Source organism: Oncorhynchus nerka, linkage group LG22 (genome assembly GCF_034236695.1).
Source record: "Oncorhynchus nerka isolate Pitt River linkage group LG22, Oner_Uvic_2.0, whole genome shotgun sequence".
NCBI lineage: Eukaryota > Metazoa > Chordata > Actinopteri > Salmoniformes > Salmonidae > Oncorhynchus > Oncorhynchus nerka.
In genome coordinates, this window is record NC_088417.1 from 44585130 (window position 1) to 44610931 (window position 25802).

Genomic DNA, 25802 nt, shown 5'->3' on the forward strand with positions numbered 1-25802 from the left:
ATGGCTTGGGACATGGACCTTCCTTGACATTAAATCACTTTTGATGTCTCAAAACATCTGTCAAATTTGGACTTTGAAGTGCAATAATGCCCCTTTTTACGGTCTTGCACTTTAGTCCTGCTTTACCAAGCCTATATAGCCTCCAGTAGATTATTATGCAGAGGGAGATATACAGACACGGCACAGTTCTAACTTTGTCTCTAGGTGGCGATAAATACTAAAAAAAACACAACTAAATGCGGTTTGTGGTCTTTTTCAAGTCAGGCATAACAAATGTGCGATTTCATTCAAAAATCCCCCTAGCGGCGCCAGATGCAAGCATAAAGTGAGGAGGCAGTGTTTGGAATTGGGTTCTGGGTTGCCTACGGAGCCCGCTAGTCTCTGCAGCGATCGGGCTGTCTAGTTCCCTGCATCAGCATCGCTGAGCTTCGATTGCAACTCCGCCCGGTCTGCCTGCATGCATCTGCTCCTTGCATCCTTGTCTTTGATATAACAAAACAGCAGACGAAGAAACGAAAAGGACTTATACAAGTGCGTCCATCGTAAGTAGATGTTTTAGTTTGAGCTCTTTTGTTTTTGGACGAAAAGAATGGCGAAGTAGTCTAGGCTAGGCTACTGCAGGTGCATCCCTATGCAGTTAGCCTATGAACGGATATAGGATTTATTTTGACGCCTGCTCTATGGCGCTGGAAAATGGGATTTTCCACCTTTTTTTTTTTACCACCAATATTTAATTTATCCAATATTTAGAAAATTAAAACGAGCGTTTTATTAGACTGTAAAAAAAGTATAATTATAAAGTTAAAGTTCAAATCCGATGTATGTAATTTAATGTTCAAAGAAAAAACATTGATTTGCGTGCTCAGTAGATGTTTATTGTTTGATAAATTAGACATGACAATTAACTAACAGTGTCTGTCATATTTACAGCATCTGCTTGAGAAGTGCACTATCTTTCTATTGGTAAAGATGGTTAAACTGGGGAGTAATCTACAAGACAAAGGCGCTAAACCGGTCAGTGTGGAGGATGGCTTCCAAAACGTGCCGCTCATCACCCCTCTGGATGTCGGTAATCTCCAGTATGGAGCCCCAGACAAGGTAAAATGGACTGTCTGTCTGCTGAGATTTCCTCTGATTCACACACACTCCTTGATTTATGGCCAAAGCCATTACATAATAAAACAGCAAACCCATCTCTTTGTCATCTCAATTGCCCTGTTGCCTCCTTTGTTTAAAGCGCAGATTAAAGAAGCCCTTTTTGTTTATAACTGGGATGCACATCATCCATTCTAGGAAACCAGCAAACATGTCATCCCTAATTTACTTTGACAAGGGGTTTTATTTTTGAACCAGACTGCTGCATCTTATTACACAGGATGATTCATGAATTGACTAAAACCATATAACAGTTACGATTATTACATTTCCAGTGCTGCCTCACTGAACTGAATATGTTAATATGATTGATATGAGTGATGATATTTCTAATTGTTTAATAATGCACATAATTTAATCTTACTTTGAAGTGATTTTCAATCAAAACAGCTCCATATGATCAAGGTAGTTGAGAATGATGATTTTTTCCATAGGAGTGAAGGACAGATCCTTTGTTGTGTTATCACAAGGCCTACAGTACCTGCTGAAGTCATTTCATGCATGTTTGACTTCAGGAGTGAATGCTGATATGCTGAAATGATGCTCCTCTGTGATTTATTTGTCAGCTCCCAACTTATCATAAGGCTTGTGTTTGGCTTATTTGATCAGCAGCACAGAAGAACCCATGGCCCCATGCAGGCTGAACCCTCTGTAGTAAACATTAGGGGAAGAGCCCTGGCACCTTTGCAGAGTGGTGCTTCAGCCCTCGTCTTGGATTCTGCTGTCTTAACCATGCCCACCCGAGGAGGACTTGGAGCACCATTCAGGATTTTCAATGGGTTGATAAATGCCTCTAAATGTTTTTTTTTTTTTTTAAGATTTACCATGCAGAGGGTCGGCTAAGTACATATTTTGTGGTTTGGAGATGGAATTGTTGAAGTGGACTAGGTGCCATGCCAGTAGATTTCCCCAAGGTGGTTGGAGAAAGAAAAAATGTAAAGACTCTATTGGGCATACAGCCTTGGAAAATACCAAAGATTGAGTTTTTTAATGCGGAATTATTGACATTTGAAACAGTAGAGTTAAGGCTCATTTCATGACGTGTTTACAGTGGTCTTGTGTTTGCTGAACAGGGCAAATTACATGGCTCAAGAAACACAAGGAAATCAGATGGTTTGAATAGGCTACTTGGTTTGTCGTCTTTGAATATATGAAGAGTAGAACTCACTAGCTCCTTTTCAACCTGGTTCTAACATGCAACCTTTGTCCTGATCTTGTCCACATTCTGATTGTGCCCACATTTTTAGACAAGTGTAGACAATCAATAGATACATTGTGATCAGATCTTCCTGCCCACCTCCGGAGGTAGTCAGGCAGGCATTGTGTCTGGATATCTTACAAGTGTAGATGGATCTGGACAGTAAAAACATTTTAATCATCGTTATTCCACCCTCTAAAATCATTGACTTATGGCATCAATATGTGTCAAAATAAATATATTACGAAAGAATGTAAAATAACTTGCATATAGGGAGGGATGCGGACACAGTGGAGCAGATAAGAAAATGTGGCCACAATCATAATGTGAACAAGATCAGGGCACATTAGAACCGGGTCTAAATGAGGCTACAGTCTCCAGATTCCACTCAAAGAACGGTCATTCTTGTATCCAGTTCATCCCTGTCAGAGATTGAGAGGTGGTCCATGCAGGCTCTCAGAGCTCTGGGGGCAGTGGTGTGAGTAGAGTGGGCACAGGGCGGTTTCGTTGGGCTATACAGATAAGCCATAGCAGTGGGAACAGTTCACATTCTGCTTGACGCAGATTCTATTTTCACCCTCATGTGAAAAGCCTCCCAAGCCTGAGGTGATGCTACAGTACCATGTTTTCTCAGAGTTTCTTGGCTGTATGAAAATAATGTCCCTCTATTACCTTTAAACGTTTCTCAGATGGATGTATAAAAAAAATGATGTTTGAAATAGACGAAAAGGAAAGTCAACCATTTACTCCCCCTCCGAATAATATACACATTGTGCCTTCAAAAAGAACACTGTGGGTTTAAGTCCATTCTGTCATCCTGTGTGGGAGGAGTTGTCAGTGAGCTACAGATATTTTTATCGTTCTAACCACTGCTGGCTGTGGGACCAGGGCTACACAGGGCTACTGGGCAGCAGTGAGATAAACGTGCCTGATAAACACAATCCTCAGTAGGCCAGTGCTGAGGGAATGGGGAGGAATTAGCCTTGATCCCATCTGGACGGCCGGGGATGCGCCTAAAGGGGAACCAATGTCTTGATTGGATGGACAGTGATTTCAGGGAAACTTAGCGGAGCTTGACTAGAAATGGTTGACCTGCGGAGTGTAGTGGAGAGTGGTACATGCAGCACTTTGAATAAATCATTTTCTTAAGAATTGACGCTCCAGGCAGGGCCTTTTTATTGCACTTCTTTCAAGAACAAGCTGCTGTTTGCCAAAGTGAACTGGATGACTTATCACTTGGCCCAGAGATCTGAGAGCCTGTTGGATGAGGGATGCCATGTTGTTACTCTGTACAGTAGAAATTAGTCAATATATAACTGCAGTGCTTTTTAGTAAAGTGAACACATCAAAAAGAATATAGTATATGTAAAGAGCATATTTGGGTGCTTTGTATCTTGGTATTCTTCCTTTGGAGTTTCCGTTTCACCTCATTACTCCTGGTAGCAGTGATGCAGTGATTCATGTGCATTATTCAGACAGGAAGTCATGGGATACGTCCCAAATGGCAGCCTATTCCTGATTTGGTGCACTACTTTTGACCAAGCCCTATCCCTAAAAGTATTGCACCATTGAGAGCATCTTGACTGGCTGCATCACCGCTTGGTATGGCAACGGCATCTGACTGCAAGGCGCTACAGAGGGTAGTGCATACGGCCCAGTACATCACTAGGGCCGAGCTCCCTGCCATCCAGCACCTCTATACCAGGCGGTATCAGGGGATGACCCAGCCACCCAAGTCATAGACTGTTCTCTCTGCTACTGCATGGCAAGCGGTACCGTTGCACCAAGTCTGGAACCAACAGGTCCCTGAACAGCTTCCACCCCCAAGCCATAAGACTGCTAAATAGTTTGTTACATAGTCCGGGCAGCTATTGGTTAACTATCTGCATTGACCTTTTTTGCACTAACTTTTTTGACTCATCATCTCAATGGGTTGATACACGCCTCTAAATGTTTTTTTTTTAAAGATATACCATGTAGAGGGTCAGATGAGTACATATTTTGTGGTTGTTTGGAGATGGCGTTGTTGAAGTGGACTAGGTGCCATGCCAGTAGATTTCCCCAAGGTGGTTGGATAAATAGAAAAAATCTAATCAAAAATCTAATTTATTTGTCACATACACATGGTTAGCAGATGTTAATGCGAGTGTAGCGAAATGCTTGTGCTTCTAGTTCCGACCATGCAGTAATATCTAACAAGTAATATAACCTAACAATTTCACAACAACTAACTTATACACACAAGTGTAAAGGAATTAATACGAATATGTACAGTGGGGAGAACAAGTATTTGATACACTGCCAATTTTGCAGGTTTTCCTACTTACAAAGCATGTAGAGGTCTGTAATTTTTATCATTAGGTACACTTCAACGGTGAGAGACGGAATCTAAAACAAAAATCCAGAAAATCACATTGTATGATTTTTAAGTAATTAATTAGCATTTTATTGCATGACATAAGTATTTGATACATCAGAAAAACATAACTTAATATTTGGTACAGAAACCTTTGTTTGCAATTACAGAGATCATACATTTCCTGTAGTTCTTGACCAGGTTTGCACACACTGCAGCAGGGATTTTGGCCCACTCCCTCCATACAGGCCTTCTCTAGATCCTTCAGGTTTCGGGGCTGTCACTGGGCAATATGGACTTTCAGCACACTGCAAAGATTTTCTATTGGGTTCAGGTCTGGAGACTGGCTAGGCCCCTCCAGGACCTTGAGATGCTTCTTACGGAGCCACTCCTTAGTTGCCCTGGCTGTGTGTTTCGGGTCGTTGTCATGCTGGAAGACCCAGCCACGACCCATCTTCAATGCTCTTACTGAGGGAAGGAGGTTGTTGGCCAAGATCTCGCGATACATGGCCCCATCCATCCTCCCCTCAATACGGTGCAGTCGTCCTGTCCCCTTTGCAGAAAAACATCCCCAAAGAATGATGTTTCCACCTCCATGCTTCACGGTTGGGATGGTGTTCTTGGGGTTGTACTCATCCTTCTTCTTCCTCCAAACACGGCAAGTGGAGTTTAGACCAAAAAGCTCTATTTTTGTCTCATCAGACCACATGACCTTCTCTCATTCCTCCTCTGGATCATCCAGATGGTCATTGGCAAACTTCAGACGGACCTGGACATGCGCTGGCTTGAGCAGGGGGACCTTGCGTGCGCTGCAGGATTTTAATCCTTGACGGCGTAGTGTGTTACTAATGGTTTTCTTTGAGACTGTGGTCCCAGCTCTCTTCAGGTCATTGACCAGGTCCTGCCGTGTAGTTCTGGGCTGATCCCTCACCTTCCTCATGATCATTGATGCCCCACGAGGTGAGATCTTGCATGGAGCCCCAGACCGAGGGTGATTGACCGTCATCTTGAATTCTTCCATTTTCGAATAATTGCGCCAACAGTTGTTGCCTTCTCACCAAGCTGCTTGCCTATTGTCCTGTAGCCCATCCCAGCCTTGTACAGGTCTACAATTTTATCCCTGATGTCCTTACACAGCTCTTTGGTCTTGGCCATTGTGGAGAGGTTGGAGTCTGTTTGATTGAGTGTGTGGACAGGTGTCTCTTATACAGGTAACAAGTTCAAACAGGTGCAGTTAATACAGGTAATGAGTGGAGAACAGGAGGAATTGAGAGCCGGAATTCTTACTGGTTGGTAGGTGATCAAATATTTATGTCATGCAATAAAATGCAAATTAATTACTTAAATATCATACTGTGATTTTCTGGATTTTTGTTTTAAATTCTGTCTCTCACAGTTGAAGTGTACCTATGATAAAAATCACAGACCTCTACATGCTTTGTAAGTAGGAAAACCTGCAACCTGCAAAATCGTCAGTGTATGAAATACTTGTTCTCCCCACTGTACATACAAATATATGAATGAGTGATGCCCGAACGGCATAGGCAAGATGCAGTAGATGGTACAGAGTACAGTATATACATATGAGAAGAGTAATGTAGGGTATGATAAAGACTATTGGGCATACAGCCTTGGAAAATACCAAAGATTTTGTTTTTTAATGCGGAATTATTGACATTTGAAACAGTAGAGTTAAGGCTCATTTCATGACGTGTTTAAAGTGGTCCTGTGTTTGCTGAACAGGGCAAATTACATGGCTCAAGAAACACAAGGAAATCAGATGGTTTGAATAGGCTACTTGGTTTGTCGTCTTTGAATATCTGAAGAGTAGAACGCACTAGCTCCTTTTAAACCTGGTTCTAACATGCAACCTTTGTCCTGATCTTGTCCACATTCTGATTGTGCCAACATTTTTAGACAAGTTTAGACAATCAAAAGATTCATTGTGATCTGATTGTGATCAGATCTTCCTGCCCACCTCCGGAGGTAGTCAGGCAGGCATTGTGTCTGGATATCACTGGGGCCAAGCTCCCTGCCATCCAGGACCTCTATACCAGGCGGTATCAGAGGATGACCCAGCCACCCAAGTCATAGACTGTTCTCTCTGCTACCGCATGGCAAGCGGTACCGTTGCACCAAGTCTGGAACCAACAGGACCCTGAACAGCTTCTACCCCCAAGCCATAAGACTTCTAAATAGTTTGTTACATAGTCCGGGCAGCTATTGGTTAACTATCTGCATTGACCTTTTTTGCACTAACTTTTTTGACACGTCACATACGCATCTGCTACTGTTTATTATCTATCCCGTTACTTAGTCACTTTATCCCTACCCACAGTGTCTTCTGGAAGTAATCAGACCCCTTGACGTTTTCCACATTTTGCTAGGTTACAGCCTTATTCTAAAATTGATTAAGTTGTTTTTTCCCCCCTCATCAACACACAATACCCCATTATGGCAAAGCAAAAATAGTTTTTTAAGACATTTTTGCTAATGTATTAAAAATTTTAAAAAACTGAAAATAAATGTACTTAAGTATTCAGAACCTTTATTCAGTTCTTTGTTGAAGCACTTTTGGCATCGATTACAGCCTCGAGTCTTCTTGGGTATGACGCCACTGTACAAGCTTGGCACACCTGCATTTCTAATGTGTCCTGAACTTGTCCACATTATGATTGTGGCCACATTTTCAGACATGCGTCTTCTCTACAGAATCTCTCAAGCTCTGTCAGGTTGGATGGGGAACATTGCTGCAAAGTTATTTTCAGGTCTCTCCAGAGATGTTCGATCGGGTTCAAGTCCGGGCTCTGGCTGGGCCACTCAAGGATATTCAGAGACTTGTCCCGAGGCCACTCCTGTGTTGTCTTGGCTGTGTGGTTAGGGTCGTTGTCCTGTTGGAAAGTGAACCTTCACCCCAGTCTGAGGTCCTGAGCGCTCTGAAGCAGGTTTTCATCAAGGATCTCTCTGTGCTTCGCTCTGTTAGTCTTTGCCTCGATCCTGACTAATCTACCAGTCCCTCCCTCTGAAAAACATCCACACAGCATGATGCTGCCATCACCATGCTTCACCGTAGGGATGGTGCCAGGTTTCGCCCAAACGTGAAGCTTGGCATTCAGGCCAAAGAGTTCAATCATGGTTTCTCATGGTCTGAGAGTCTTTAGGTGCCTTTTGGCAAACTCCAAGCGGGCTGTCATGTGCCTTTTACTGAGGAGTGGCTTCTGTCTGGCCACTCTACCATAAAGGCCTGCTTGGTGGCACCATAGATCAAGGAAAATTATGTGGATATATTGAAGCAACATCTCAAGACATCAGTCAGGAAGTTAAAGCTTGGTCGCAAATGGGTCTTCCAAATGGACAATGACCCCAAGCATACTTCCAAAGTTGTGGCAAAATTGGCTTAAGGACTACAAAGTCAAGGTATTGGAGTGGCCATCACAAAGCCCTGACCTCAATCCTATAGACAATTTGTGGGCAGAACTGAAAAAGCGTGTGTGAGCAAGGAGGCCTGAAAGAAATGAAAGAAATAAAAGCTGAAATAAATCATTCTCTCTACTATTATTCTGACATTTCACATTCTTAAAATAAAGTGGTGATCCTAACTGATCTAAGACAGGGAATTTTTACCAGGATTAAATGTCAGGAATTGTGAAAAAACGAGTTTAAATGAGGTGTATGTAAACTTCTGACTTCAACTGTATATACTTGTTTTACATTGTTTGCAAACTGATATGTGACATACATTAATGCCAAAATAACATGCAAAACAGCCCCCCCCCCAAAAAAAATATTTATACACTACTGATCAAAAGTTTTAGGACACCTACTCACACAACAGTTTTTCTTTATTTGTACTATTTTATACATTGTACAATATTATCAGCATCAACTTCCGGTAGACAGGCGAAGTGCTAGTACGCTCAACTGAAAGGGATACCGTTCGCTTACAGCATGCTAAAATGAACTAATGGTATATAGAAGGTAGTAGTAATACAATTTGTTAGTATGGGTATTTGAGCACAGATATTGTCTTTTTATGGGGCCCACGTCATAAGAACTATATTCAAAAGTTTGTTGTTTTATTGTGTGTAGCAATGTCACATAACATTTTATTTAATTGAGACAATAAAGCCTTTTCATTGTTAAAATAGGTCTATGATTTTTTTCTCTTCAAAAAATGAATACTCTTGCAAGTATTCAAATACTAACGTCCGTTTGGATATTTGAATAACCGTGCCCATCCTTTATTATGAGCCATTTTGATCCATGTAAATCATAATGCAAATACAGTCCCTTTTTGGATTATATGACTCAGGAGAAGCTCCTAGTACTTCCATTGACTAGAATTACCTACCTGGGAAACTGCAGGTCCTCACCCGAGGGTAGCCTAACCATTGCTTTTATCTATGAATGAGAAATGAAATGACAGTGGTAATGATAACAGGGTCTCTCAAATAATAAAGGAGAGCATGGAGAGAAAAATGGGTGCAGACAGCCTGGTAATTCGGGGGGAAAATTAAATGTCAAAGTGATCGGGAGGGAGTCGGAGAGGCTGTAATTGCAGTAGCCGAGTCTCCTCTTGGAGACTTCAGGATAATATAATGCCATTCATTCCAGATTGTGAGTTGGAGAGTGGAGGTACCAGGGGTTTGTGGAAGGCGTAATTATTTTGGAAATATATTCCTTGATCCATCATTACTGGAAGTGCTAGCGTCACTCAGTTCCTGTGCTTTTGTCAAGTTAGAGAGGTTCATCAGTCATTTACTGCATAGTACTTTCTGCCGACACCTTAGGTGTAACATTCATACAAGCAGCCAAATGAGGCTCACACTTGCACATTTGTATCTCTCTTTCTCCCCCTCTGTATTTTGACTGCAATTCTGAGCCAATTTCAGTGAAGAATAGCAGAGTGACATTACTAGGACAGACCCCTGCTTACCCAGCTCTCTGTTCTTCTACATCATGTTAAAAGAGAGTTGATTGGTTCTGATTGGCGGGCATCATACGGGACAGTGCCTAAAATAGCCACCCCCTGACAGTTGCTTGGCAGAGGTTTTCGTTTTTCTCTCTGCCTTTGCCCTTTTGTAGATATAACACAGTGATGACGTAACAGTAAGACTTTGTGGTATGACGGCTTATGGCTGTGTCTAACTGAAGTCCAGCCAACCCATTAGTGATAATGTGCTGTGTCACTGTAACCGACTGACTGTGTATTGTTTTCCTCTCCCTGCAGGTGGTGGTGAAGACACGGACTGAGTACCAAACGGACCAGAAGAAAACCAAGCTGAAGGTGCCCAAGGTGGAGGAGTTCACCATCAGCTTCACTGATGGAGTATCAGAGAGAATCAAGGTACTAGGAATGTTTATTTCTTCATTCACTGAGACGTACCAACTATTCCCTCAGTGTTAAGATGTGCTAAACAGCTACGTTGCTGCCGGAGGAAGCTGGTGGGAGGAGCTATAGGAGGATGGGCTCACTGTAATGTCTGGGATGGAATTCATGGAACGGCATCCAACACATCAACCATATGGAAACCACATGTTTGACTCAGTTCCATGAATTCCATTCCAGCCATTACAATGAGCCCATCCTCCTATAGCTCCTCCCACCAGCCCCCCCTGGCTGCGGCTGGCGTTTTCAGTATTATAATTCTGGTCCTAAGCACATAACCATTGTTCCTGATGAGGAGTTATCTTTGGGAAAGCATCAACTTCATTGGATCCGGATGGTAGTTTAATTTCTTAGGTGCTCTATGGGAAACAAAATGGTAATTTGGTTGTCATGGTAGCCAGAAGTCATGCATAAACTCATGAGAGTCTCTAATACTTGAGCTAGCAAGCTTGTACTGAATGCCTGTATGAATATTACAGTGTGCGATCCACAGTACCTGAGTAAATTCTGTCTGTATCATCTGAATTTATCACATTATTTACATACAAATTAGATTTCCAGGATGATATTCAAACCAAGATGCACTACTATCTTACCCAGAGCAGCTCTGTCTCGAACAGTGAGTGGAGACCCAGAGCATAGAGTGAAATGGATTGACCTCATCCATAATTAACACACCCTCTGCTTGATGAATGTCAATAGCAGTGGTCATTGTCCCCTCCACACCTCAAATCAAAGAGCTACAATTCCTTATACAGTCGATGAGAGTGAGGCTATAACCATTTGGTACTGTTACATTTTGATGGAAGAGAGAGTTCTGCAGAGTGTTTGACTATAATTAATGTGAGATGGAGAAAGGAGAGCAGAGAGAGGGGAAGTTTGGCTTTGCCGTTAAGGTCATTTGAGGAGCCAGCAGAGAAGAAAGAGAATTAGATATTCAACACAAACAGAGGCTGTGAAGCTTGTCTGAGTGGGGTTGTGACTGACTGAGAGGCGGATATCTTCTGCCGTGCTCCCTCCGTGGCAGAGTGGAGAGGCTTGATCGACCATGCCTGGCCTTCCCTCCCACACCGGAGGATGAAACAGAGACATATGATCCGGAAACAAGGAGGGCCCTACCTTGCAGACTGCAAGGCGCAGTGAGCTATCAACTTCTGTTGGGTGGAAGGGAATTCAAATGAGACTTTTTTTACTCAGCCTGATTTGTGTGCTGTAGGGACTTTTGGGGTGGGCTGCCTGCCTTGCATGACTGATGAACCTGGCCCAGCGCTGACTGAGGAGAGAGAGACGGATCTGTGTCGAAAGCTTGCACATCCCCTCTCCAAAGCTGTGCAGATTGTGTTGATGGATGAAGTTCTCCGTGCGATTGCTCCCTGATGAGCGCAGCCAAATTCCCCCTAGTTACTTTATCCGGGAAACAGGGGAGGAACGTTCTCCCTCATTAAACACACAAAACAAAAGAAGACGGAGGTCTCTTGGTATCTGATGCAGCAAAGCGGAACATATTAACATATCATGTCGAAATAAAAGGGGGAATTAGAAGGACTCAATTAAAGTGGGGAGGCGGATTGAGGGATGGATGGATGAGTGGGTGGATGGATAGGTGGACGGGGTTTAAGCAGGCGGCTGGGGCTCGGAGTGCAGGTTATTGCTCTCTCTTTTCGTTCCAGGCAAGGAGGCAGGATGTTTGACACACACAACCTGCCAAGTAGAGCACACAGCAGCAGCCACGTCCAGAGTCCTGCCCACACCACACAACCAGAGAGACTCATCCAAAGCAATTATCCTATAATTATCTTCTGAGGAAATCTAAATCTGAAGATAAAAAGGACTGTCGCTAGTAATGCTCCACTCCACCGAAGTGTTCTTGTTCTAACAGGTTGGAGGTCACGGATGTTCTACAAACAGCATGTGACCTTCACAGTCGTTTCAGTTGGATGAGTAATGCTGCCATACAGAATGTTCCGTGTGTGATTATTTTGTCATTTTTTTGTTAGGCACGCACACACAGGAAAATTGGTTCATCTGCAACACTAGCTAGGCTCTCCCCATGTGCACACGAGGAGAGAGAAAATGACGTGAAAGTGCAGAGATCTGAGCTGAGATGCCTCTCTCTCTGTCAAGGGACTCGTCCTCTAGAGAAGCCGGCAGGCTGCAGAATGAGAATGAAGGACAGGCGCTGGCTGGGTGTCTCGGCTTGCAGAGACACCCACATATTCAACAATACTGGTAGTTTAGACCCCGATGCTGTTTTGTCTGCCATTTTATCAGTGGACACCGAGAGAGATGGAGTAGAGAGTCAGGATACAATGCGAAGCAGCGCAATTTATAAAAACTGTTTGTGCAGGTGTGGGTGTTCTCTTTATTAAGAGACAACGTACACTCACCGGTCAGTTTATTAGGTACACTCATCTAGTACCGGGTCGTACACTCCTTTGCCTCCAGAACAGCCTGAATTCTTTGGCATGTGTTCTACAAGGGGTTGGAAACATTCGTTGCTCAATTGGTATCAAGGGACCTAATGTGTGCCAGGAAAACATTCCCCACACCATTACACCACCAGCCTGTACCGTTGACACCAGGCAGGATGGGTCCATGGACTCATGATGCTCATGCCAAATCCTGACTCTGCCATCAGCATGACGCAACAGGAACCGGGATACGTTGGACTAGGCAATGTTTTTCCACTCCTCAATTGCCCTAGTGTTGGTGATCGCATGTCCACTGGAGCTGCTTCTTCTTGTTTTTAGTTGATAGGAGTGGAACCCGGTGTGGTCGTCTGCTGCAATAACCCAATCATGAAAAGGATTGGCGAGTTGTGCGTTCCCAAGATGCCGTTCTGCACACCACTGTTGTACTGCTCTGTTATTTGTCTGTTTGTGGCCCGCCAGTTAGCTTGCACAATTCTTGCCATTCTCCTTCGACCTCTCTCATCAATAAGCTGTTTCCGCCCACAGGACTGCTGCTGACTGGATGTTTCTTGTTTGTCGCACCATTCTTGGTAAACCCTAGACACTGTCGTGTGTGAAAAACCCTGAGTCACTGGATCCGGCACGCCTGACACTGACGATCATACCGCGCTCAAGGTCGCTTAGGTCACTTGTTTTGCTAATTCTAACGTTCAATCGAACAATAACTGAATGCCTTGATGCTTGTCTGCCTGCTTTATGTAGCAAGTCACGGCCACCGTAACTCAACGTGGTGGTGGACCTAATTAACTGACCAGTGAGTGTATGTTTTGGATTGTGAGGCATCACATTGATTTACATGGATTCTCTGTGGAACTCTAAATATTTTACAAATAAACGTATTATTTCCATGTATAGGAGGCTGTTACGTTCCCCCCTCTAAGAGGCGTACGTAACACCCTGCTACAACTCAACTCCCTGGGGAGTGAAAAAAAGTATGTGATTGTAGGTGTGGGTAAGGATGACAGAGAATATTACAGTTTACAGAGAATTTATTCTTCCTTCACACGGTAAGGTGGGGAAAAGGGGCTGGATGGAACCAAAGCAAAGGAAGTAAAAAATAAAGTTCCTCTCCTACCTACCCACTGGTTACCTATTCTTAGCACAACCTGGCGCGCTAACCAAAATACAGGGGGTGGTCCGCCCAGGTCTTACCTAGTGTGCATAGACATAGTAAATACTACGGGTATATGTATGCTAGCAGTCCTCTTGCCTAAACACTCCCAAGGTGCCTTCCCCGGGAATAAATTCAACAAAATAATTCACCAAACTTAGAGAACAATTTGAATAAACCAAAAACACTAGGTACTATGGTATACCTCTACAGGAGCGGCTACAAAACACAGGACATACAAAGAAGCTCTCTCTCGAAACAAAGGAACACTCGCTTTTCAAGCTGCGGAAGAAGTCAGTAATTGCAGACAGCTGTATCCCCTGACGAGAGGGTGGGGTCAGAACTCCAATTAGTGATGGGCCGACCAATCGGCTGCTTTGGAATCCAGGAAGCCATTTCCTGAAATACGCACATACATATACACAAACTCACAACAACACAGACACTGGGGAACGTAACAGAGGCTATTCTCCCTGTATTCAGACAGCCCTTCAGACTGACAATAAGTAATGCACTAGCTCACAGCGTCCCCAACGTGCATATTTGACTAACATGCTTTCCTCAGCTCTGCCACACAACTGAGGCATGGCAATGGCCAGTATGAATCAGCCTTTGATTACAGTCAGTCCTCCAGTCAGTAGCTATGTAATGGCCTCTGGCCAGCAGCAACCACCAGTCCTCTACAATTTTGTCAGTCTGTCACTTGCGCCGTAGGAGTGCTGCAGACCAGCGAGTAAATACAAACACTCACCCTCTGACCCACTCACCCTGGAGCCATGGAAACACTGCCAGGTCCTAGTGGTAGCCAATTAGAGACACCTTCATGGTGAATGCTGGCCATTGATTGGATCAACATGGCATTGCATGGGGAGGTTAAACTTTTAATGGTTATGGCATGAGTAGATAGGAGGCATTGTTTGATAGCTAAGATTGAGCATGTGGAGAAAGTGTTACAATGAATTGCTTTCCCCATTATTGCCACTCACACATATACAAACAGGCTACAGATGGGAAATACGATATGCTAATTTATGACTCCTATTCACTGTTCCATTGGACCAGAAATAACAACAAAAGACGGTTAGTAGTGTGTGTGCCAAAGGGGCCATTTCTTTTTGTGATTTGTCATTTCAAAAAGGACAGCGTATTTGAGGTGCCATGGGGGACAAGGGCTTTTGTGTGAACAATGCCTGAGATGATATATAGAGCCAGATGGCTTTTTCTCTGTTCTAACGCTGATTAATCCCACCTCTCAGCTGCCTCCAATACCTCACAATCATTACATCTGAATATAGAGCTAATATTAAATCCAACGAACTTTGTCCCTAATGATTACAAATTCTGTAGAAAGTTTCAGGACGAGTTCAATTTTCCGTCAACTCTACCAGGTTTACATTCTGTCATCTGTTTTTCACTCCCTGCAGAAGTGATTGGAACATTTGATCTACCATGATGTGGGAATGGAACGATGCTCACATTGAGGAGGTAGCATATAGGTATCTTATTTGTGATCCAAGCAGTCCATGTCAGGGATGCTGTGGTTTGTTTCTGGTTAGTGTGACTGACACTTTCCATAAGCACTGTGCATGTTGTGAGACCATGACGAAAACAGTGGGACTCTCATTGACTGCTGTGCTCTGTCAGAGCTCTCTCCTCCATCAGACTACGGCATTTGGGGCCCCGGGGCACCTACCTTCAGGGGGCCTCCATTCCTGGCCTGGCAAGGTGAGCTTGGGGATCAATTAGTGGCTCCAGATACAGAACAGGTTTTGTTTTTCTCTCTCTCTCGCCTCCCCAATTCTCTCTGTGTGTTATTACGGTATGACACTCGCTGGGCTCTCTATCGCTCTAGATTTAGATCTGTTCGTCTTTCTCCTCTACTCTCTATCTCTTCTCTTTCTCTCTGTACTGTACATCATTACATTTCGGCCAACTGGCCTGAGGATCCCTTGGCACCGTGGCGGGGGAGCCACTGCCCAGGAGCACCAGCCTTGTTGTTGTGCTGCCGATGATGCTCTCAGACAGTGACTCAGTGGAGTAGGCATTAGGTACAATTAACTAAGCACTTGGTAGCACACAGCCAGGCAGGCCGGGTCCACATAGGGCCATGTGGAACTCTCTTCATCTCCTCATCAAGCTGATCCTCCTCTCCCTACATCTAGCACATACGGGGGGGTGTGTGTGTGAGACGCTGGAGACTGAGTGACCCGGAGATATTAATGTCTAAGGGATGTTAAAAGAGGAGGTTTGAGGACTGTTTAGTTGTTCTTTACTAAGCCTATGGGGTGTTGTCGGGTAGATTTCCCGGGCCCCGAACACATCAGCATCAATATCTCCTCTTTCTCCTCAGCAACGTTATGTCTCTGACATGCTTGCTTATTAGCAAATCAAATTAGTTTTGTTTGCATACCCTCTGAACCTCGTTAGTGGTGTGTTTACTCAGAACAGGTAGATGGCCAGGATTCCACTCATTTAATCGCAAAAAAAAGAAGAAAAAATGCCATCACTCGCTTTGAATGAGTGCCATGCTGCCAGGAAGAAGATGAGGCTCAGCTCCGGTCTCTGAGGTTTACTCCACGTCCTCTTCTCTGTGCATGCGTATATTCATAGAACGCCACTACAGTAAGTCTTCCGAGTGTTATCGCTAATAAAAATCGAGATTGTGTCCCTAAGTTCATAATCTTGAGCCAGGGACTGTCCTTATTAGACATGGCAGTGTGTTCTTTCACACCCTTGAAGTTCTATCTCCTGAGAGACCTGTCCTAATTGGGAAACATTAACATAATGAGAAATTAACTCATACTCATCCCTTCTCTAATGGATAAGTGGCATTCTATTGGCATTTGTGTGTACGTGTAATTGTGTGTTGATCATTATACACATACAGTGAGGTCCATAATTATTGGCACCCTTGATAAAGATGACCAAAAAAGACTGTATAAAATAAATAACACAAAATACTGAGCTATATTGTATGCTCGGAAAATTGGGAAATTATATTATTTTATATCTTAGAATAGAGAATGAGATTTAGTTTAACAAGTAATACAAAAAAATCAAAAAAAGATTGGGAACAATGTTTTTGTCACCCGTTTTCAATACTCTAGCATCCTCCCCTAAGCGAGGATAACGACACTGAGCCTTTTTCTAAGAATGTTTTATGACATTGGAGAACAGGACCTGTAGATTCAAGTTATGAGGTACTTTTCTGTATATTCTTCTCTTTTTCAATACCAAACCCACCACTGGTGTACATTTTCATCTGATCATAACACTGCCTTTGGATTGGAAGGGGTGCTGTGGTCAGATGACATGAAATTCGAGCTCTTTGGCCACGCACACCAGTGGTGGGTTTGGTATTGAAAAACAGAAGCGCATGCAGAAAAGTAACTCATACCTACGGTCAAATATTATGGTGGACCTTTAATGTTATGGGGCTATTTTGCTTTCCACTCATCCTGGGGCCCTTGTTAAGGTCAATGGCATCATGAACTTTACCAAGTACTCGAGCATTTTAGCCCAAAACCTGGTTGCCTCTGCCAGGAGGCTGACACTTGGCCGCAAGTGGATCTTCCGGCAAGACAATAACCGCAAGCACTAATCCAATCTACAAAATTATTATTTTGCAATGACCATCTCAGTCTCCGGAGTTGAACCCCATAGAAAACCTCTGGTTTGAATTGAAGAGGGCAGTCCATAAGAGCAGATGAAGTATATCGAGGATCTGGAAAGTTTTTGTATGGAGCAATGGTCTAAGATCCCTCCCAATGTGTTCTCCAACTCATAAAACAATTTAGAAAAGGCTCAGTGTCGTTATCCTCGCAAGGGGTGCTACAGTATTTAGATTTGTTTACATGTTAAACAAAATCTCTTTCTCTGAGCAATTAGTATAAAATAATAATTTCCACATTTCTTGGAGCATACATTGTAGCTCAGTGTTTGTATATTTTTTTGTATACAGCCTTTTTTTCTCATCTTTATCAAGGGTGCCAATAATGATGGACCTGACTGTCGGTATCATAATTGTCATACAGATTGTACTGTACAGAAATCTGATTTTGTTGCATTGAAGATGTACGCGTTGCTGTTTGGAGCTAACCCGAGAGGCAGATGACATCTCAACAAGAGAGAATATGTTTGTCCTTTGTGGTTGTTCTAGACATTGTTACCTCCACAGGATAATCAACCCGCATGGGACATCCATTCTCCCCTGGCACGTCTCCTGTGCGACACTCCTCTTCCCTTCCTCAGCTACTAACAGTACCATGCCCTAGTGGGCATTTCCCTGCAGGTTGCCATGTTGCTCACTCCTCTGAAACCATTTCATAAGAGCATTGGCAGGAAATCTAAGATGATTACATCCAAGAAAAAATAAAAAAGACAGTTGTAAGTTCCCTCATTCTTACAAAGCTCCCTCCATTTTACTAAGTCTTAGACTCGGAGATGCAGTTATCTGGTCATTGTCGTGAAAATGGCAGACGAAGATGATTTTCTTCGTGTTATTTATCTTACAATAGAAGAAAATGGTTTATTTTCTGTGCCTGGCTCATAATAAGAATATGACGCACAGACAATGGGCCTTTATTCCTCAATCAGGGACCTATTGATTTACTTAGGACTTATCTTCCCATTGTTCTGTCAGCATCAACCTGGTGCTAGAGGAAGAAGAACAGATTCTCTCTAGCTTTCTCTCTGCCTCTCACTATCCCCCCCCCCCTGGAGCGACTGTAAGAGTTTTCGCTCTAACATATGGCTGGGAAAGTGGTCTTGCTGTGAGGGTGGCATTCTAACAGCATACGGGATGGAGACTGGAATTACAAGGCTGGGTGAGCGTTATGAAGGAAAGGGTAGATAAAACTGACACTTGTATAGCAAAACCATATGTCTGATGGTGACAGAAATGGTGCTGAAGAAACATAGCAGACATATGCGGACATTTTCCCCCTGCATTCGGAACCTACAATAAATCAAGATTTGAACAGCAACCTATTACACAAAAAGCCACAGATGACTCAGTGAACTGCTGAACAACATGTGGAGGAGAGGAGATTAGGGGTGATAGACAGAAGGGAGTGAGAAAATTAAAACAAGCAGTTGTTGTGGGCGGTTAACGGAGTCATTGAGATGTCCAGCCATCCACAGTATGGACATCTGCAGTTCAGGGAGCTCAGGGAGAGCGACACAATCACGTCTGACTCTTTAATCTGTTTGGATTGTCTTTTGTTTCCTCAACGTGGCCAGCTGAAGAACACACCCTCTCTGTACTGTACCACTGACTGTATTGTTACTGTAGCACCGTACCACATCCACCCTGCTGCACTCCAGGGATGTTTAGCCAGTGAATAAATCCCACTGCTGCTGGGGGATTATGAGCCTCCGTCTATATGGATTATACTGACGTCAGATTATGACGCCGAAAACAACAACAGCAGTAGAAACATCAACCTTGAGCCTCAGCAGCAGGGCAGAGTAATACACTAACATCCAGGCGGAGAAACAGTGCTGGCATAGGAGAGGCGAGCAGATGGTCTAGTGTCTCGCCTATGTCTGTCTGCACTAACTAGACTAGAGCTGCAATGTTCGGGGCAAATTTGACCTCATTTGATGACGTCCCTCCCTGACCTCATTGAAGAGTTAAGTGCTAAGGGAATGTTCATGTAGGCCCACAATTGGCACAAGGACAAATACACTTTGGCATTGCCACTAGCCGGAAAAAGCTTTGGAAAATGAAACCATGTGTATTTAATCAAAATACAGAACAAAACAAACGGTGTCATGGCGGTACAGATACCAGACCCATGACTATCCCAGTGAAATAATACCAGCACTTCAAATGGGCCAATTTGATGGCACAGGGTCATCTGTCACTGCACACCAATGTAATCCCCATTACAGTCCAAGCAAGTCCAGGCAAAATAGAGGTTCTCAATTCTCAATTAACCCAGTGTCAGCGTGGAGCACACATCTGCCAATAACCACACGAAAAAAATACTACAGTTTACTGAAGAATACTACAGTACTTCCTACAGAATTCTGTAGAATAATTAAGTGATAATGCCCGAGAAGCCGGTGTTTGGAGGATATATTGGCACGGGTGTTGTTAGGCCCGAGACCAAGTCAACCTTTTTATACAACAGGTTACCAACATATTCAAATAATGATTGACATATTTTCATATTTCATATTCATTTATTCATACTTTTTCGTCCTTCCACAAGATATAGTCCTGACACAAATCTAGGGTTGCTACCCAACCCGGCTGGTCGTTCGTTATACCGGTTCGGTTGCCAGAGAAGCGACCCAGTCGTTCAGTATTGTTCTGTATCTAGGGACGCGACCCTGTCTTTCGTTCTAAATGTTCCATTGCCATACTGGCTGGCAACGTTCTTATCCCTTGCTTGCTAGCTAGCCAACTACGGCTAATTTACAGTCACATCAAACATTGCAGCCAGATTAACAGCAAAGTAGCTGCATTTGCGTTTGTTTAAGCTGCTTTCTAGTGACATTTATTTGGATACATCCATAACAATGAGCTAATGATGTGTGATTTCGCCTGGCGCAGAAAATGTGCTCATTCGTCAGGACACTGTTGTTCAGAGGAGCTAGCCAACAACACAGCTAACACAATCACTTCAAACTGAAGCTGGGAAGACTGCAAACTAGCTGCACTTTGTTTCGTTTACATGTTTTCTATTGATAGTTCTTTGTATATATCCATAAAAATGATGCTGATTCATAATTTTGACTGGCTGAGAAAAGCTGCTTGCTTATAGGTCTCATACCGACTCCTGACTCCTGACACATTCGTTACTATGGGACAGCTGGTGATCGAATTTGAATATTGAAACAATTTTGCAAAATTCGGCGAGACATACAGCAAGGTTTATACAAATCTCCACTGGTGAAAACTAAATGTTAGTCTAAAAGAAATGTGAGATAATGTAAAGATATTTTTTTTTATAGTTCATAAATTGCCTGGCTGGGCTGATGAGACAGTGGATTGCGCAGTCAGATGGAACGGAGTAAATAAGCATTTCAACGTCATAGATTTAGCCGGTGGTAATTTCTGGAATACAAACTGACTGGAATGCGGTTTTAACCCATCATCATTCAGGATTAGACCCTCCCCTTGTATAGTATACTACACACTGTAGTATCCCTTGATCATGTGTAGTACTTACTATAGAATGTTGTAGTGTACTCTAGAACAGTGATTCTCAACTGGGGGGGTCAGTGATTTGAAGGGGTCGCAAGACTTGTGCAAGAATATATATATATATATATATAACATTTATTTTATTTTGAACGGTAACCGCCGCACCTCAACATTTATTTTGAAAGGATACCGCCGTACCGCTTATTGTTGCTGACTTTACAGAACGTTACTGCTACACACAGGGTGCGTGCGCTGTACGGCTTATTGTTGCTGACTTTGCACGTGCAGAACGTCCACAGTGATGAAATGGCTAGCTACGTTCGGACTCAGAGGGTTTTCGCACTGCACATACTCACTGACCAAAACAATAACGTTCTCGCCCCACACATACCCACTTCAAGCGGAGATTGCTATGTTTCTTTTGGAAAACATGTCACCTCGGGCTGAACATTTCGATTGAGAGGAGTAGTTCACGAAGGTTGACTACCTGGCAGATTTTTAAAATAATCTGAATTCGCTCAATGTGTCAAAGCAAGGGACGGGGGCACAGTCAATTTGAACAGAGGGACAACGTGGATGCCTTCAAGATGAAGCTTACCATTTGGGCAAATCATATTTCTAACGGGAGGATTGACATGTTTCCCCAATGCTGATTTCGAGATTGAGAATCTGATCAACAAAGTGCACAGCGGCACACTGAAAACAACTGTTAAACAGCATCTTGTCAAGCTGAAGGGAAAGTTTTCTGAATACTTCCCGGATGAGAACAGGAGACGACTGTGTACAGGACTCCTTACGAGTGGAGATGGGAATCATCACGTTGCCAAGCAAGACGATCAGCTGGTGGAGCTGTCATTTGAACGTGGACTGAGCATGCGCTTCCCGGAAATGACACTGCAATAAGAATCATGTTACCGTTTAGCACTACCTATCTCTGAAAGTGGCTTCTCTGCTATGGCCGTGCTGAAAACAAAAAGCAGAAACAAACTGGACAGCCAGCATGACCTCCGAGTTGCCCTGTCAACCATCACCCCAGACATCAATAAACTTATCAAACTGAAGAAACACCCCCAGGATTCCCACTGATAGGCCACACACACACACAATAACTAAACAGATACATTAGTTATTGTTCAGTATGTTAATTATTATTGTTAATTAATTCTGACATTCATATGACATTTTATTGAACTAGTTAAAAATATACACCTTTTCAAGGTTGTGAAGCTATTCATATGGTAATTATGATGACCAAATCCTAATGATTGTTTTTTTTCTTCGATTTTAAACACTGGCATGTGTTACTGTTCATTAACATTATTGGACTGGTTTCGATGTCATGTTCTGAATCTGATCATTAATTACACCCACTCCTGAACTGGTCGCCTAATTAAATGGCTTATTCTCCTGAATTGATAATAAATGTTTTCTCTGTTAATATGGCTGTGTAATGACTTTCTTTAATACCATAATAGTAGCCCATTGACATGCTGACCACACCACTCGATTCGCAAAACAAATGTAAACATGTACGTTACTCAATTATTGCACCCACACTGCTCGCGAGCGTCTGCGTTGCCACGGGCTAAAATAGAAGTCGGTTCTATTTGTGATGCTGATCGCGGTGCAAATTCTGCCTCTCCCATCTCCTCATTGGTTTATAGAAGCACGTACCCATGTTCCATCTCCTCATTGGTTATACCCACGTGGGTGATTGGAAGATGAACTGAGTTTGGTCGGTTGTCGTGGTAACTTGAGATGACAATCGCCATATAAAGTGCAAAGAAGAAAAAGCCCGGAAGGAGGAGAGATGACTAGAAACGATTCGGTTGACCGTTTTATAGGTGGATTAATTGTCGGCGTAGAGGACCTTGTGCATTTCAGGTAAAATAACAACTCAATGTTTATATCCTAGGACAAATTAGCTATCAACAGCAAGCTAGCTAAATAAGACGAATTAACTAGGAACTGCAAGCTAGCTAGCTAAAATGCCATAAATGTTTAATGCTTTTCGACCTGTCCCCAAATTAATATAATTGGTTCAGAGTTTGTTTTGAAATTTAACCTGCGTGTCTTGAATGCGTTTTGTGTGGGGGGACAAAATAAATTTGCGCACAATGGCGCACGCACACCGCTGGTTTGGGTACGTTGTGAGACAGAATCTGCGGTCCAGAAGATGGCGCCGAAGAGCATGGCAGATGTTTTACATTCTCCCAACCAATTGTGCTGTTTTGTTCGTTTTTTTGCGTTTTGTGTAACTTATTTCTTTACTTATTGTGTACACTTCTGGACATCATAACAGTGATTACTTACCGCGGACTGGAAGAAACTTTTTCCTTTAACGAGTCCGTCGAGAAGGATATCCTGCTTTCACCGGAACAGGCCCAGATTCCCACCTTTTGCGTGAAGAAAAAAACTAACATCTTATGTCATACCGAGACATGGCTGAACGAAGATACGGACAATATCGAGCTAGCAGGATTTTCCATGCACTGGCAGAACAGAGACGCTACCTCTGGTAAGACGAGGGGTGGGGGGTGTGTGTGTTTATTTGTCAACAGCTGTTGCTCAATGTCTAAAGAAGTCTCGAGGTATTGCTTGCCTGAGGTAGAGTACCTTATGATAAACTGTAGACCACACTATCTACCAAGAGAGTTCTCATTTATATAGTTCCTAGCTGTCAATTTAACACCACAGAATGAAGTTGGCACTAAGACCTCTCTCAACCAACTCTATTTAAATATATATATTTCACCTTTATTTAACGAGGTAGGATAGTTGAGAACAAGTTCTAATTTACAACTGCGACCCGGCCAAGATAAAGAAAAGCAGTTTGACACATACAACAACACAGAGTTACACATGGAATAAACAAACATAAAGTCAATAATACAGTAGGAAAAAAAGTCTATAGACAGTGTGTGCAAATGAGGTAAGATAAGGGAGGTAAGGCAATAAATAGGGCATGGTGGCGAAGTAATTACAATATAGCAATTAAACACTGGAATGGTAGATGTGCAGAAGATGAATGTGCAAGTAGAGATACTGGGGTGCAATGGAGCAAGATAAATAAATACAGTATGGGGATGAGGTAGTTGGATGGGCTATTTATAGATGGGCTATGTACAGGTGCAGTGATCTGTGAGCTGCTCTGACAGCTGGTGCTTAAAGCTAGTGAGGGAGATATGAGTCTCCACCTTCAGTGATTATTAAAGTTTGTTCCAATCATTGGCAGCAGAGAACTGGAAGGAAAGGCGGTCAAAGAAGGAATTGGCTTTGGGGGTGACCAGTGAGATATACCTGCTGGAGCGAATGCTACGGGTGGGTGCTGCTATGGTGACCAGTGAGCTGAGATAAGTCGGGGCTTTACCTAGCAAAGACTTGTAGATGACCTGGAGCCAGTGGATTTGGCGACGAGTATGAAGCAAGGGCCAGCCAACGAGAGCGTACAGGTGGGTAGTATATGGGGCTTTGGTGACAAAATGGATGGCACTGTGATAGACTGCATCCAATTTGTTGAGTAGAGTGTTGGAGGCTATTTTGTAAATTATATCGCCGAAGTCGAGGATCGGTAGGATGGTCAGTTATATAAGGGTATGTTTGGCAGCATGAGTGAAAGATGCTTTGTTGCGAAATAGGAAGCCAATTCTAGATTTAATTGTGGATTAGAGATGCTTAATGTGAGTCTGGAAGGAGAGTTTACAGTCTAGCCAGACACCTAGGTATCTGTAGTTGTCCACATATTCTTAGTCAGAACCGTCCAGAGTAGTGATGCTGGACGGGTGGTAGGTGCGGGCAGCAATCGGTTGAAGAGCATGCATTTAGTTTTACTTGCATTTAAGAGCAGTTGGAGGCCACAGAAGGAGAGTTGTGTGGCATTGAAGCTTGTCTGGAGGTTAGTTAGCCTGTTTGGGATAGGGGGCAGCATTTTCACGTTTGGATGAAAAGCGTGCCCAGAGTAAACTGCCTGCTACTCTGTCCCAGATGCTATATATGCATATTATTTGTAGTATTTGATAGAAAACACTCTGAAGTTTCTAAAACTGTTTGAATGATGTCTGTGAGTATAACAGAACTCATATGACAGGCGAAAACCTGAGACAAATCCAACCAGGAAGTGGGAAATCTGAGGATTGTAGTTTCATTTAGGTGATTGCCTATCCAATATTCAGTGTCTATGGGGCCATGTTTCTACAAACTTTAATGCAACTCTTTTGACTTTTTGTCTGGATTTTGCACTCACGCATTGTGCCTTTGGAATAGTGAACTAAACGAGCGAACAAAACGGAGGTATTTGGACATAAATATGGACGTAATCGAACAAAACAAACATTTCTTGTGGGAGTCCTGGGAGTGCATTCCGACGAAGATCAGCAAAGGTAAGTGAAGATTTATAATGCTATTTATGACTTTTGTTGACTCCAGAACTTGGCAGGTAAATGTATGGCTTGCTTTTGTGGCTGAACGCTGTTCTCAGATTATTGAATATTGTGCTTTTGCCGTAAAGCTTTTTTGAAATCTGACACAGCGGTTGCATTAAGAACAAGTTTATCTTTAATTCTATGTAAAATATGTATCTTTCATCAAAGTTTATGATGAGTATTTATGTTATTTGATGTGGCTCTCTGCAATTTCTCCAGATGTTTTTGGAGGCATTTCTGAACATGGCACCAATGTAAACTGAGGTTTTTGGATATAAATATGAACTTGATAGAACAAGTCCACAGATGATCCTATCTCTATTACACTCCACACTGCCCTTTCACACCTGGACAAAAGGAACACTTATGTAAGAATGCTGTTCATTGACTACAGCTCAGCGTTCAACACCATAGTGCCCTCAAAGCTCATCACTTTGAGTACTTTGGTACTAAACACTTCCCTCTGCAACTGGCTCCTGGACTTGCCTGTAGTAAAACTAGTGTATATACTATAGTAATTAAGGTTCCATAACCTGTATGTAGGT

General features: G+C 43.0%; 1 protein-coding gene across 2 annotated transcripts in view; it reads left to right on the plus strand.

Moving 5' to 3' along the window:
* Window positions 1-389: 389 nt before the first annotated feature.
* LOC115105241 (neuronal vesicle trafficking-associated protein 2-like) overlaps window positions 390-25802 on the plus strand; it is a 32529-nt gene continuing 7116 nt past the window's right edge. Inside the window, exons 1-3 of one of the 2 annotated variants that reach the window (XM_029627019.2) lie at window positions 390-531; window positions 931-1098; window positions 9940-10056. In XM_029627019.2, coding sequence (XP_029482879.1) covers window positions 970-1098; window positions 9940-10056 — 246 coding nt within the window. In that variant the 5' untranslated portion in view covers window positions 390-531; window positions 931-969. Of the gene's footprint in view, window positions 543-930; window positions 1099-9939; window positions 10057-25802 lie in introns of both variants that reach the window. The other variant, XM_029627018.2, reaches the window with a different exon arrangement.